Source organism: Urocampus carinirostris, chromosome 6 (genome assembly GCF_059441175.1).
Source record: "Urocampus carinirostris isolate Australia breed hairy pipefish chromosome 6, RoL_Ucar_1.0, whole genome shotgun sequence".
NCBI classification, from domain to species: Eukaryota; Metazoa; Chordata; class Actinopteri; order Syngnathiformes; family Syngnathidae; genus Urocampus; species Urocampus carinirostris.
This window is the reverse complement of record NC_142354.1, coordinates 38,384,410-38,397,208: the sequence shown is the minus strand read 5'-3', so window position 1 is coordinate 38,397,208 and position 12,799 is coordinate 38,384,410. Positions and strand designations below refer to the sequence as shown.

Below are 12,799 nucleotides of genomic sequence, written 5' to 3'. Positions count from 1 at the left end.
CAGAATTTAGAACCCACTCGCGTAACGTACTCGTAATTTATTAGGGAGAGGAGAAGGGGGCGCACACTCGATCCGGGAAAAGTGGATTCAAATCCAAACAAAAACAAGGTAAAAATCCAACAAATCAGGCCCAAAAACAAAACAGGATCAAATGCAGGCAAATTTACAGACTAGGCATTTCTCAGAGTTAAACAGGAGTATGCAGAAGTTTCACAGAAATATCACAGAAGTTTAACAAACAGACAACTAACGGCTCAAAGGAGCGCGTTCGAATACTGCCAAGGAGCAATCAGTCAATGCGTCTCAGCCGGTGTCCATGGGCGGGGCCAACTGGGCGCCGTGGCAACCGCGACAGAATCCGGCGCCACCCGGCTGGGACCAACTGGGCGCCATGGTAACCGTGAAAGAAAATACTGTAAATGTCAGATTGTTGAGTGATTCAGGTTGAGCTTTCCCAGGATTTTTTGAGGGGGAAATTCTAAACAATTAATATAACATTTCAATTGGGAAAATCCTCCAAAAGTTAATTAATTTGACCTAACAAGAATCAAGATGAAGGATTAAAGAAACTTTAACATTCATGCTCAAGGACCTTGAACTGATACCGAATTTCCTACACAGACGCAGACGTACGAGATCATCTTAACTCTGGGTCAGGCTTTCGAAGTGGCCTACCAAATGACTCTGCAGTCCAGGCAGAGACACTTCATCCCCCACTCGTCATTGAGTTCCGAGGTGGTCGAGACCAAAAGCAGCCGGCCCGTGTCGCAGCCATGGAGCAATATGAGGAGATCAGCAGTGAGTAGCGCCCTACCAACCTAGACAGTACACAATCAGAACTCAAGGGAAGTCACAAAGGATTATTATCATAAAGTTTATTCAGCAATATTTTGCCCCTTTTTTAATTCTTCAAAATATTTTAATGGATGTAGCTATCAGTTTGGAATTAACTTAAACATAGAAATAATTAGAAAATAATCATAATTTAAAGACTTTTCACTGACTGGTCCCCTCAAAAATGCACAAAATAAAATGATCAATAATTGACTGGCAAATTATTATGTACTGATTTTAAATACATTTTCTATTAAATTCTCAGTCAACCAAAAAAAAGGAATTCAAGTGTTTAAAAGAAATCCTGTCTGACAATAAAATACAACTGCTGAGAGATCCAAAATGCAAACGGCAAAAGCATGTTAATTCTACTTTGAGTTAAGTTTTAATAAAAAATTTCTTGAAACTGCTACAGTGAAAGCTTTCGACCCTATTTTAAGTATTTATTTGTCAGGCATTTTGGCTTTAGGATTAGGGTTAGGGTTAGGAATACAAAGGGTTTGGAATAGGGTTAGGGTTAGGGGTTAGGAATATAAAGGGTTCGGAATAGGGTTAGGGTTAGGGTTACGAGTACAAAGGGTTTGAAATACGTTTAGGGTTAGGGTTAGGGATACAAAGGGTTTAGAATAGGGTTTGGAATAGGGTTAGGGTTAGGGTTAGCATATGAATAACCTACTCTTCTCGTCGGCTGAAAAATAGTCTGTGTAATATAGTGTAATAATCTGTGAAGCCCTTTGAGACTCTTCGTGATTTAGGGCTATACAAATAAAGATGACTTGACTTGACTTAGGGTTAGGGTTAAGAATACAAAGGGTTTGGAATAGGGTTAGGGTTAGGGGTTAGTAATATAAAGGGTTCGGAATAGGGTTAGGGTTAGGAGTACAAAGGGTTTGAAATACGGTTAGGGTTAGGGTTAGGAATACAAAGGGTTTGGAATAGGGTTAGGGTTAGGGGTTAGGAATATAAAGGGTTCGGAATAGGGTTAGGGTTAGGGTTACGAGTACAAAGGGTTTGAAATACGTTTAGGGTTAGGGTTAGGGATACAAAGGGTTTAGAATAGGGTTTGGAATAGGGTTAGGGTTAGGGTTAGCATATGAATAACCTACTCTTCTCGTCGGCTGAAAAATAGTCTGTGTAATATAGTGTAATAATCTGTAAAGCCCTTTGAGACTCTTCGTGATTTAGGGCTATACAAATAAAGATGACTTGACTTGACTTAGGGTTAGGGTTAAGAATACAAAGGGTTTGGAATAGGGTTAGGGTTAGGGGTTAGTAATATAAAGGGTTCGGAATAGGGTTAGGGTTAGGAGTACAAAGGGTTTGAAATACGGTTAGGGTTAGGGTTAGGAATACAAAGGGTTTGGAAAAGGGTTAGGGTTAGGGTTAGGTTTAGGAATACAAAGGGTTTGGAATAGGGTTAGGGTTAGGGGTTAGGAATATAAAGGGTTCGGAATAGGGTTAGGGTTAGGGTTACGAGTACAAAGGGTTAGGGTTAGGGTTAGGGTTAGGGTTGGGAATAAAAAGACGGAACGGATTATGATAACAATTCAATAAACGAGTCAGCTCACAGTTTTGACGAATTAAGAACAATAATAAAGACAAATTAAAATCTCGCCAGACATAGCGTACACCAGACAATTAACTTTGGGACAAATTGACTAAATGTCACACACAAAGTGGTTTACAAATAAAACTGCTCAACAGCAGTGAGTTAGCTCTGTAGTGTTACCAAGGAAACCTTAACCAAAGTCCAGCTAGCGGCTACAAAAATAGTCAGAAGAAAAGGGGACGCGGGAACTTTGGAGAAAATGTTTTGTTGTTAAAAGCTTGGCCGAGCTCTCGTTTTGACCTCCGTGTCCTTCTTTCTCATGTTCAAAATAAAAAACATGTGGCCACCAAGAGCACAAATTCCCCCCGGGCAAAGGATATGAAGTTAGATTATTCTTTCGGCCCAAACCGATGTTGCACTTTCGGCCTTTTACGGCCGAAAAATTCTGTGACAAGAATTATGCTAGTATCTAGTTTGAAGAAGTTTTGGTGAGTTCGAATTTTGCATGTCTTAAAACAGGGGTGTCAAAGTCATTTGAACTCGGGGGCCACACGATAGAACAAACATTCTGTCGGGGGCCGAACTAGTAGATTAAAGAGAAAGAAAAAGAGAGAGGGAGGGAGAGAGCGTGAGAAACAAAAGATAAAAGGTTGTGAGAGGGGGGAAAGAAAAAGAGAGGAAGAAAGAAATCCCAAGAGAAATAGAAAGACAGAAGGAGAGAAAAGAGAAAACAAATGGTATGAAGAGAGAAAGTGAAAAGAGAAAAAAGGTAAAAAGGAAGTTAGAGCGAAAGAGGTTAAAAGACACTGAGAGAGAAAGAGACAAAGAGCAACAAAGGAAGAGAAAAAGAGAGACACTGAGAGAGAAAGAGACAAAGAGCAACAAAGGAAGAGAAAAAGAGAGACACAGAGAGTGAAAGAGACAGACAGTGGGAGAAAAGGGGTGGAAAAGAGAAAGAGAGAGAGACAGAGACAGAGAGAGAGAGAGAGAAATAAATACAAGTACAGTGTCTTTGTTCGAGGCAACATCAAGTTGACATATTTCAACCTGCAGCTTGTTTTTCTCTTGCGCTTCTCTGAGTGTTGTCTCGCGGGCCGGATTCAATCCCTTAGCGGGCCTGATTTGGCCCGCGGGCTGCCTCTTTGACACCTGTGTCTTAAAAGATGAAATCTCTGCTGATTAGTCAAAAGACATGGTAAAACGGTTAAAACATCCTAAAAACAGTATAATCACACAATTTGAATAATTAATTACATTTTTAATTACAATCTTTTTTGCAATTGATTTCTTTAGTGTGTTCTTGTTTTTTCCTTTTTTTGCATTGTAGTAGAGGTCGCTTTTTCTTCACAGAGGATCAAGAATATATGCGGGCGGAATCTATTGTTTAAATTTAGGCTTTTCTAATAGATCCTAATTGATAGACTGTGCGCCCATGGTATGTCCTACTACATTGCAGTCGGCAATGTGTTTGATTTTAAAAATATTTGACAGGATGTAAAAATCCCCCCAAAAATCTCTAAGCTGCAATTTAAATGGTAATTGGTAAATGATCTGCATTTATATAGCTCTTTTCAAGTCACTGAAGAGATCCCAATGAGCTTTACAATGTGCTTCAATCTTACCCATTCACACACACACACTCACGCACCGATAGCGGCGTCAGCCATGCAAGGCAAATTCAGGCTAAAATCAAGTGTAGTATTTTTGTTACAGGGAGATGGAATAGGAGCTTGCTCCGTCCACTCCACACATCGGCCCGGTATTGCAGTACCTCTGGGAATGGTGCATTCGCTTAGCCTCTTGGCTAGGATCAAGTGTCTCGGCCTTTTGGCTGTGACATGGATCATGTTTTGACTGATAATGGATAATGGATAATGGATAATGGAAAATGGACAATGACCAAAAAAAATAAAGACAGTGGAACCTCGGTTCTCGACCATAATCCGTTCCAGAACCCTGTTCGAAAACTGATTAGTTAATCTTTTTCCTATTAAAAATAATGTAAATCGTTTTAATCCGTTCCAACACCCTGAATGTTTACCATGAATGTTTAACGTAAACATAAAGCTAACCCAGGCTAATCATACGTTCGCGTTATCGTAATCTTCCGTAAGAAAGATTACGCTTACATGAACGTGTAAAAATAAAAACATCAGGTCGTTTACAAGTCATTTAGCACCTGGGTCTCCACAACAAGCGGTGAGCGGTTCATTGGAATGGGGGCTCAGGTCCAACACCTCAATGTTGAGCTCCGTTCCAACACCCTGAATGTTTAACGTAAACTTAAAGCTAACCCAGGCTAATCGTACGTTCGCGTTATCGTAATCTTATGAATAGGATTTCTTACTTTTGTGGTGGTCAGCAGAAGGCGCTCGCACACCTCCTTCATATTTGGCTATTATTTCTTTCTTAAATGCAATAGTTGTACGCACTACTTTTCTTTTTTCACCTGTAGCAACTTTGCTGCTTGCACTTTCTTCTGAGGCATAATTTGGGCCTAAAACACCCATACGCCGCTCAGCATCGCACCCTAGTGTACGCACCCATGCATTACCGGCGTTCGAACTCCGATTTTTTTGACCGAACAGCGAAGCAAGAATTTCTGGAAATTTGATCGAACAGAGAGGCGTTCGAAAACCGAGGTTCCACTGTAATAATAATTGATAAATGAATAAATAAAGGTTTCTACTTTGCTGGTTTGACGACCGCAGAACCTTTGTGGAACGCAACCACTGTGAAAAACAAGGGATTACTGTACTTGGCAAAATATTTGACACGGAAGCGCAATGTCACGGCAAACCCTCCCGAATGCTACTTGACTTGAACTTTCCGATCCCAAGACTTGAATTGGAGAAGCTTGTCGCACTGTCACAATGCTCTTGTCTTTTAACACATCCTTGTCTTCTTGTCTTCTTGGTGTTGCCCCCAGGGTGCCCCCATGCTCGATTGCCGCTGCTGTCACTGTCACACGTGCACCACCCACCGTCCTACCTTCCTCCCGTTGCACTCCGTTAGCCCTGGAGTCCAGGTCCTTCTCTTTCCTTGCCTCGACTCACCCCACCGCTGCCATTACACTCCCCCTCACCCGCCGCCGCAAATACCTTCCTCATTTCCCACTGCTGCAGATTCCATTTTCCTCTCGCACCCGCCATCACCATTTATCCTCATAGACGCCTTGAGCGAAAGTGTCGCCGTTTAGCTGGACAAAAGGTTCCCCGCTTGTGTTTGGTGGATGCTTTTTTATTTTTACGTGAACTGGAATAAGAACAACTAGTGGGATGTATACTCACTGCTCAACAGGTATTTCTGCCCTTTACTTCCTGTTGTGGGACAGGTTTGTGGACACTGTAGAATTCCCAAAACCCAGAAGGAGTTTTGCTAATAAATAATCCTCTGCCTCCCAAAATAGAGAAAAACCTAAGAACGGGACAAGCTCCATTTGATTTTCTAGAATGTTGTCCTCATTGTCACGGTTCAATACAATAAGCAGGGTTGGGTAGGGTTACTTTAACTGGATTACTTTCAATTACTTTTGGATTACTCCGATACCAAATATGCTAATAAAAGACAAAAGAAACTAAATATGAATAAAATGATGACTCACAACACGTGGTAAGCTTTCTCTCCTGGCTTTGAACTCTTTGATCTCTGGCAAAACTAACATCAAATGCGACAGAAACAAAATGAAAATGTATCCAAACAGCTTGCCAACATCATTTTTGCCGTTCCATGTGTTCCGTTACTCCCCAAGCCTGCACAGTTTCTTTTGTATTTTGTTAGCATATTTGGTATCGGAGTAATCCAAAAGTAATTGAAAGTAATCAAGTTAAAGTAACCCTACCCAACCCTGACAATAAGGAACAAGTTAGATATAAATCAACTTAAAAAACAGATGCCATAACAGATATGGCACTGCGTAAACCTATAGAACAATTCTTTCAGTGTATAATATGATTTAGGGCTGGGCATTGCATCAAGTAATGAATCAAATTGGTCCTTTAAAATTTGTGATATCAAGTGGTATGCTTTTATGTGTCTAATTTGAAGTACCGTATTTTCCGCACTATAAGGCGCACCTAAAAGCCTTTATTTTTTTCAAAAGCTGACCATGCGCCTTATAATACAGTGCGCCTTATATATGGATCAATATTAAGTCGCAAAGTCTTGCAACTAAAGCAAGCAGCCGCCGACTAGATTTTCCCCCGAAGGCAAAGTCGTCCGCGGTGTATGCTGGGATTTATATACCGGCGTTTCCTTTCCTAAACAATGTGTCAATCATCATTTGAATCAGTCACTATTGGCTAAAGTTATTCGGAGGTAAAGGGGGCGGATCCTTTTTATCATTTACAGGCTCGCATAGGCTAAAAGGGCGAAACAAAGCCTGCGATTGGCCGAAAAAGATGAATGTGAATCACAGGTTGGGTTGCACTACGGCATAGAGAATACATTTTTTACTATTCTGTATTTGTAAATATTTTACTCTCCTGGATTTACTACACTCACGGTTGTAAGAAGACCATGGTTACGTATCATTATTGAACGTGATGGCTGCAAGAGAACTTAGGTGAGCTATGCGGCTTTATATTTTCCCGGTATCTTGTTTTAGAACGATCTTGATGTTTCTGTGATGAGTCTATTTTTAAACTAAATTCAATTCAAAGTGTTTATTGTCATAGGCGCAGTAAAGAACCTCGTATCCCTGCACAATGAAATTCTTACTTTGCTGTCCACACAGTTGCCAGCAAAAAATAAAATGGAAACTAAGAAATGTTTGGCATTTCTTGAATCCCAAGACTTTAACCTTCCGAATGATATTTGGAACGATCCATTTGAGTGATTGGTGACATCGTACAGACACTGTTTCCGTACATGTCTGAGACACGTATTTGCTTCATTGCAAGCTTTCGGAATGTTAAGGGGATAATAATTTTGACTGAACTATCTGACTGTTTTGTCGACATTCCCATTGTAGCGCCTTATAATCCGGTGCGCCTTATGTATGGGAAATATAGGACCAAAAACTATTTTTTGGGGGTGCGCCCTATTACCCGGTGCGCCTTATAGTGCGGAAAATACGGTACTATTATTAAACAAAGCTTTTTGACTCGTCAGTTGTGGAATTCAATCCTGGCATTGGAAATAGACAGGTCATTGATAACAACGTAGTGGACAATAACACACACAACTTCTCCATCATTTGGCCTCTCTAATTTATATCCACTCGCCAATCTGAGACCTGAGTTAGAAAATACTGCATTGCAAATCGTATTTGTATGGCCTGTATGTGTATGAGACTGTATGTGATATCATCTGGTGGTCTAGTGGTCAACTATCAGCACTCTCACCGCCATGACCTGGGCTCAATTCCTGTTGCATGCAATTCAAGGTTATGGTCAGTGAGGTTTTTCTATCGATCTAATTTTGCACAAATAGTAGTATTATACTAGAAAACCTTGTGTAGTTACGCACACGGATAAATGCAGTATGCAGTACTAATCGGTTCCACCGTATTTTGCGTTACACTGGGTACTTTTAAATTTCTGGCCAATTTGGGGTTTTAGTGCGCCTTATAGTGCCAAAAATATGGAAAATTATATTGTATGGATATATAAACCAGGGGTCGGGAACCTATGGCTCGCGAGCCATTTATGGCTCTTTCTATGAGTACCTGTGGCTCAGAGACAAATTTGATTGCATGCAATTTTTCTCCATCTCGTTCAAAACTTGAGCCATTAATCCTGTTCAGATACACGCAAAGCCAAACCAAAGCTGAATTACAGTGCAGTACTTCGCAGAATATCTAGGGCACGTTTTTCACTACAATTTACAGTCAAGGTGTCACACCCCCAAAAAAAAAAAAAAAACTCGTTTTGGCTGTACAACGCTAAAGAATCCTTTATATAAAAGCTCACTATATAATCTGTGTTCAGTGTTCAGATACCTTATAATGAAATCCACAGAACAAACTGTATCAAACAGGCATGAACAGGTTTTTAACAAGGGTAAACAACGATTTGGCAAAGGGCAGTTCCAAAAGGAGCGTTTAAGTACCCATAGGAGTAATCAAGAAATGCAGGTCAGCCGGTGTCAAGGGGCGGGGCCAGCTGGGCGCCATGACAACCGTGCAGGACATGGCAAGTTTAGAAAATACAGTACTTTTAACACCTCATTTTTTGTCATCCACATGATGGTGACCCAATTTTATTGAAGTAAACTGAAAACCTGAAAACTGGCTTTGTTCTTCGGTTTCAACGAATAATACAGTATTTGTTAAATGAATAAAAAAAGGTTTGTACTTATAATGAAATCCACAGAACAAACTGTAAATACGCCAAAACACCGGAAGAGAATTTAAAGTTATTTGATTGGGTGAGTGGGAGGGATGAGTGGAGCTATGCATAAAGTGCAAGCACTCCCTCCCATCTCTCGCCCTACGTCGTCTGCGCCAAAGGTAAGCACATCAGGCTCCCTGTTTGCAGAATGTTGTGACGTTTTTTACAAAATAACTGCTTGCATCTGGTTTTGAAACCAATATGTATGAAAAAAGGGTCGAAATGAGTTTAACCGATCTTGAGTCATTGCAAGAAAGAGACAAGTTTAAAGTGGTATGTTTGTTGATTTTGGGACACGGGCTCTGGCATTATTCTCCATCATTTTTATCAAATCATCAAAAATAAATGTGCTGAAGACTAAGCTTTTGTCTGGGGCGCGGGTTTAGCAATTTAGTAAATTTGTCTCATAATATATGACAGGGGTCTCAGACTCATTTGAACTCGGGGGCCACACCATAGAACAAACATTCTGTCGGGGGCCGGACTTGTAGATTAAAGAGAAAGAAATAAGAGAGATAAAGAAATAAGAGAAAGAGGGGGGAGAAAAAGAGAGGGAGAGAGTGTGAGGAACAAAAGATATAAAAAGAAGTCGTGAGAGAGGGAGAAAAAAGGGGATTGGAAGAAAGAAATCCAAAGAGAAATAGAAAGACAGAAGGAGAGAAAAGAGAAAAGAAAGAGCCAAGGGTAGAAAAAGAGAGAAAAGGAAAAAAGGAAGTCAGAGCAAAAGAAGTTAAAAAGACACAGAAAGAGAAAGAGACAAAGAGGAACAAAGGAAGGGAAAAAGAGACACAGAGAGTGAAAGAGACAGAGACAGAGAGTGGGAGAAAAGGGGAGAGAGAGAGAGAAAGAGAGAGAGAGAGAGAGAGAGAGAGAGAGAGAGAAATAAATAAATACAAGTACTGTGTCTTTGTGAGAGGCACCTGGCTTTGGCAACATCAAGTTGACATATTTCAACCCGCAGCTTGTTTTTCTCTTGCGCTTCTCTGAGTGTTGTCTCGCGGGCCGGATTTAATCCCTGAGCGGGCCTGATCTGGCCCGCGGGCCGCCTGTTTGACACCAGTGATATATGGTGTAGCTCTTTCCCAAAATCAAATAAATATATTTTGCTTTTATGGCTCTTTGAGTCAAAAAGGTTCCCGACCCCTGCTATAAACCATGAGTCCCGAGCTAAAATTCTTGCTAAGAACCTCCTACGAAGAGTGAGATAGATGTGCCACCCAGTACCCTGCAGTCGTTGGTTTGTGTCCGGCCCGATTTGCGGTGATATCAGTTTCGGGTAGTGTAAGCTCACAGCACAAGCTAGCGGAGCCCGTCAATAGTCGATGTGGTGGATTGAGCCACGGGGCCCGGCAGTTTTAGGGGAGTCATCTCCGCAGTCTCACGCAATCCCTTTCGTCCTCCAATTTTTCCCTTTCCCAACGCCCTCTTCCTCCTCCTCCTCCACTCGGCAGATCGATCCTCTGGAGATGGATGCCGACATGCACTCCCTGGGCAGCACCTCCTGGCTCTTGGACCAGCGTGATGCCAGCCGGCGGCCCGTCAGCACCAAGTACGAGACCACCATATTCTGAGGCCCCTCTTCCCTTCTCTCCCCACATCCCGTGCCCCCCGTTCCTTCTCCCTCTGCATTCGGTTCGCAATCCACGCACAGTTCGAGCCCCGTGCCTTCTCACTGTGACGGTGTAGCCACCCCTCAGGGCTGCCTGCTCTAGCACCTCCTTTTTTTCCGACAAGGTCCCTTCCACGCTGCCGAACGTGGACTAAGATGCGCCCCTTTGGACTGAACTTGTTTTTCCTTGCATCTCCAAATCCTTATTTTTTGTTTGTTAACTTATTCACTGCATTTGATGTTAAAGGCAATGAGTAAGTTATGTAAAAAAAATATTACATATACACTACCTCTCAAAGGTTTGGGGTCAGCCAGACAAATTTGTGTTTTTTATTGGGAGTCACAATTTAATGAATCAAATTCGTCTTTTAATGTCTGTGTTCATTTGCCCATATTACAGTAAAATCTGGACTACAAAGTGCACCTGATTATAAGCCGCACGCACCACATTTTGCAGACATTATTGGTTTTGTCCTTACACAAGCCGCACCTGTGTGTAAGCCGCATGCGCCAACATTTAAACATGTAACACAGTCAAAAATGTATCCCAAACCTGACTTTAGGTGCCGCGATTGTAACTGCAAATATAGTACACAATCCATCCACCACAATCGGCAACATACACAGGAAATGATACCGGTAGTTAGAATTTAATGGAAAGTCCAGGTCCCGTTGAAAGTAGTCCAACGAAAAAAATGTTAAAAAAAGTTAAGGGTGGGAAAAATATATATCCACTATTGTCCGTTGCAACAACAAAGAGATTTAACTCAGCTTTACTCCATTTCCCGTCAGCCCGCGTTTACTCCGCCCCTTCTTTTTGATTCGCTTGTAGAAAACATATCACAATAAGTCTCTAAAATAAATACATTACAAAAATATACAGTTGCAAATACATATTATACATGGTTACACATATTTACAAAGAAAGACGGTACACCGAGAGAGTTCTCAAAGCTTTAATAATAATAATAATATAACTTTCATCCCAAACCGTGCCTGTGAAAGGTACCACCACGCTACTCCTAACACGCTCGCAACGCACAAAGCGTAGCTGTTAAAAAAAGCCGTACCGCAATTGCGAAATTCACGGTAAACCGTCCTCGTCTTTCTCCTCATAACTGTCGCCATCAAGGGCGTCTTCCTCATAATCGGAACGAACCTCTGTCCTCTGTCATACGGACAATTCGGACATAAACTAAGAGGATGCAGTCTATCTCGGCGCACAATTCCACCGGTCTAAAGTTTACCTTTTGTACTGGAGTGCCGCTGGTGGCCGCTAGAAAACTTACATAAATTGGCCGCTTCACTCAATAAGCCGCAGGGCTGAACAATTGGGAAAAAAGTAGCGGCTTATAGTCCGGAATTTACGGTAATTTCTTCCTTTTGTTGGGTAATCTTAGATATGGCGTTTTCTTTGACACTGCCTTGAAGGCCAGCATCTCACTGTAGATGCCTCTTCACTGTAGATATTGACACTGGCGTTTTGAAGGTACTATTTAATCAACAGGGTTGGGTAGGGTTGCTTTAACTTGATTACTTTCAATTACTTTTGGATTACTCCAATACCAAATATGCTAATAAAAGACAAAGAAACTAAATATGAATAAAATGACTAAATTTTGTGCAGGCTTGGGGAGTAACGGAATACACGGAACGGCAAAAATGATGTTGGCAAGCTGTTTGGATTTATTTTCATTTTGTTTCTGTCACATTTTATGTTAGTTTTGCCGGAGTTCAAAGAGATCAAAGCCAGGAGAGAAAGCTTACCACGTGTTGTGAGTCATAATTGTATTCTTATTTAGTTTCTTTTGTCTTTTATTAGCATATTTGGTATTGGAGTAATCCAAAAGTAATTGATAGTAATCAAGTTAAAGTAAACCTACCCAACCCTGTTAATCAAGCTTCAAATTGAAGGCCTGTATGGCAATTTTCTGAAACAAGAGACTATTATGTACTTTTCCTCTTGCTTCGTTGTGCAGCAGGGTATCCCCCTTCTTTTTCTTCTTCGTTTGTGCTGTTCTGTGAAGGGAGTAGTACACATCGTTGTAGGAGAGCTTTAGCTTCTTTGCAATTTCTGGCATGTAATAGGCTTTATTTCTTAGAACAAGAATACCCTGTCATGTTTCATATGATAGTTTTATTTTTCTGGCTGTTCTGAAACTTAAATCAATCACAAATGTGACTCTCCGGATTTCTTCAATTTTATAGCTTCTGTAAACAGCTAAATAATTTTCAGAAGTGCATAAATGCACAACATTTCTCTAGTCAGCCATCATTAGCCTTTAATGAAATCCGTAAACACAGTGTACTATTTGAACATCTTTGAAATGGGCCTCTGTGTTACTATGTACTGTAGATATTGAATTTACAGCGTTAGTAATATAGGTTTCATTGAAAAACCAGCACGTTTCCTTAAAAAATAGGAACATTTTCCAGCAACCCCAAACCTTCGAACGGTAATGTATATCAACATAA

General features: G+C 41.0%; 1 protein-coding gene and 1 pseudogene across 8 annotated transcripts in view; both read left to right on the top strand.

Annotated features, from left to right (window-relative positions):
- Positions 1-12,799, top strand: part of anks1ab (ankyrin repeat and sterile alpha motif domain containing 1Ab) — a 119,571-nt gene that overhangs the window by 92,975 nt on the left and 13,797 nt on the right. For 2 of the 8 annotated variants that reach the window (XM_088338956.1, XM_088338963.1), the window contains 3 exons: positions 622-798; positions 5,313-5,411; positions 10,167-10,264. In XM_088338956.1, the coding sequence (XP_088195082.1) occupies positions 622-798; positions 5,313-5,411; positions 10,167-10,264 (374 nt within the window). Of the gene's footprint in view, positions 1-621; positions 799-5,312; positions 5,876-10,166; positions 11,963-12,799 lie in introns of those variants that run through there. The other 6 variants (XM_088338958.1, XM_088338961.1, XR_015850785.1 and 3 more) reach the window with 5 other exon arrangements.
- Positions 4,034-4,176, top strand: LOC148364756 (U2 spliceosomal RNA; annotated as a pseudogene).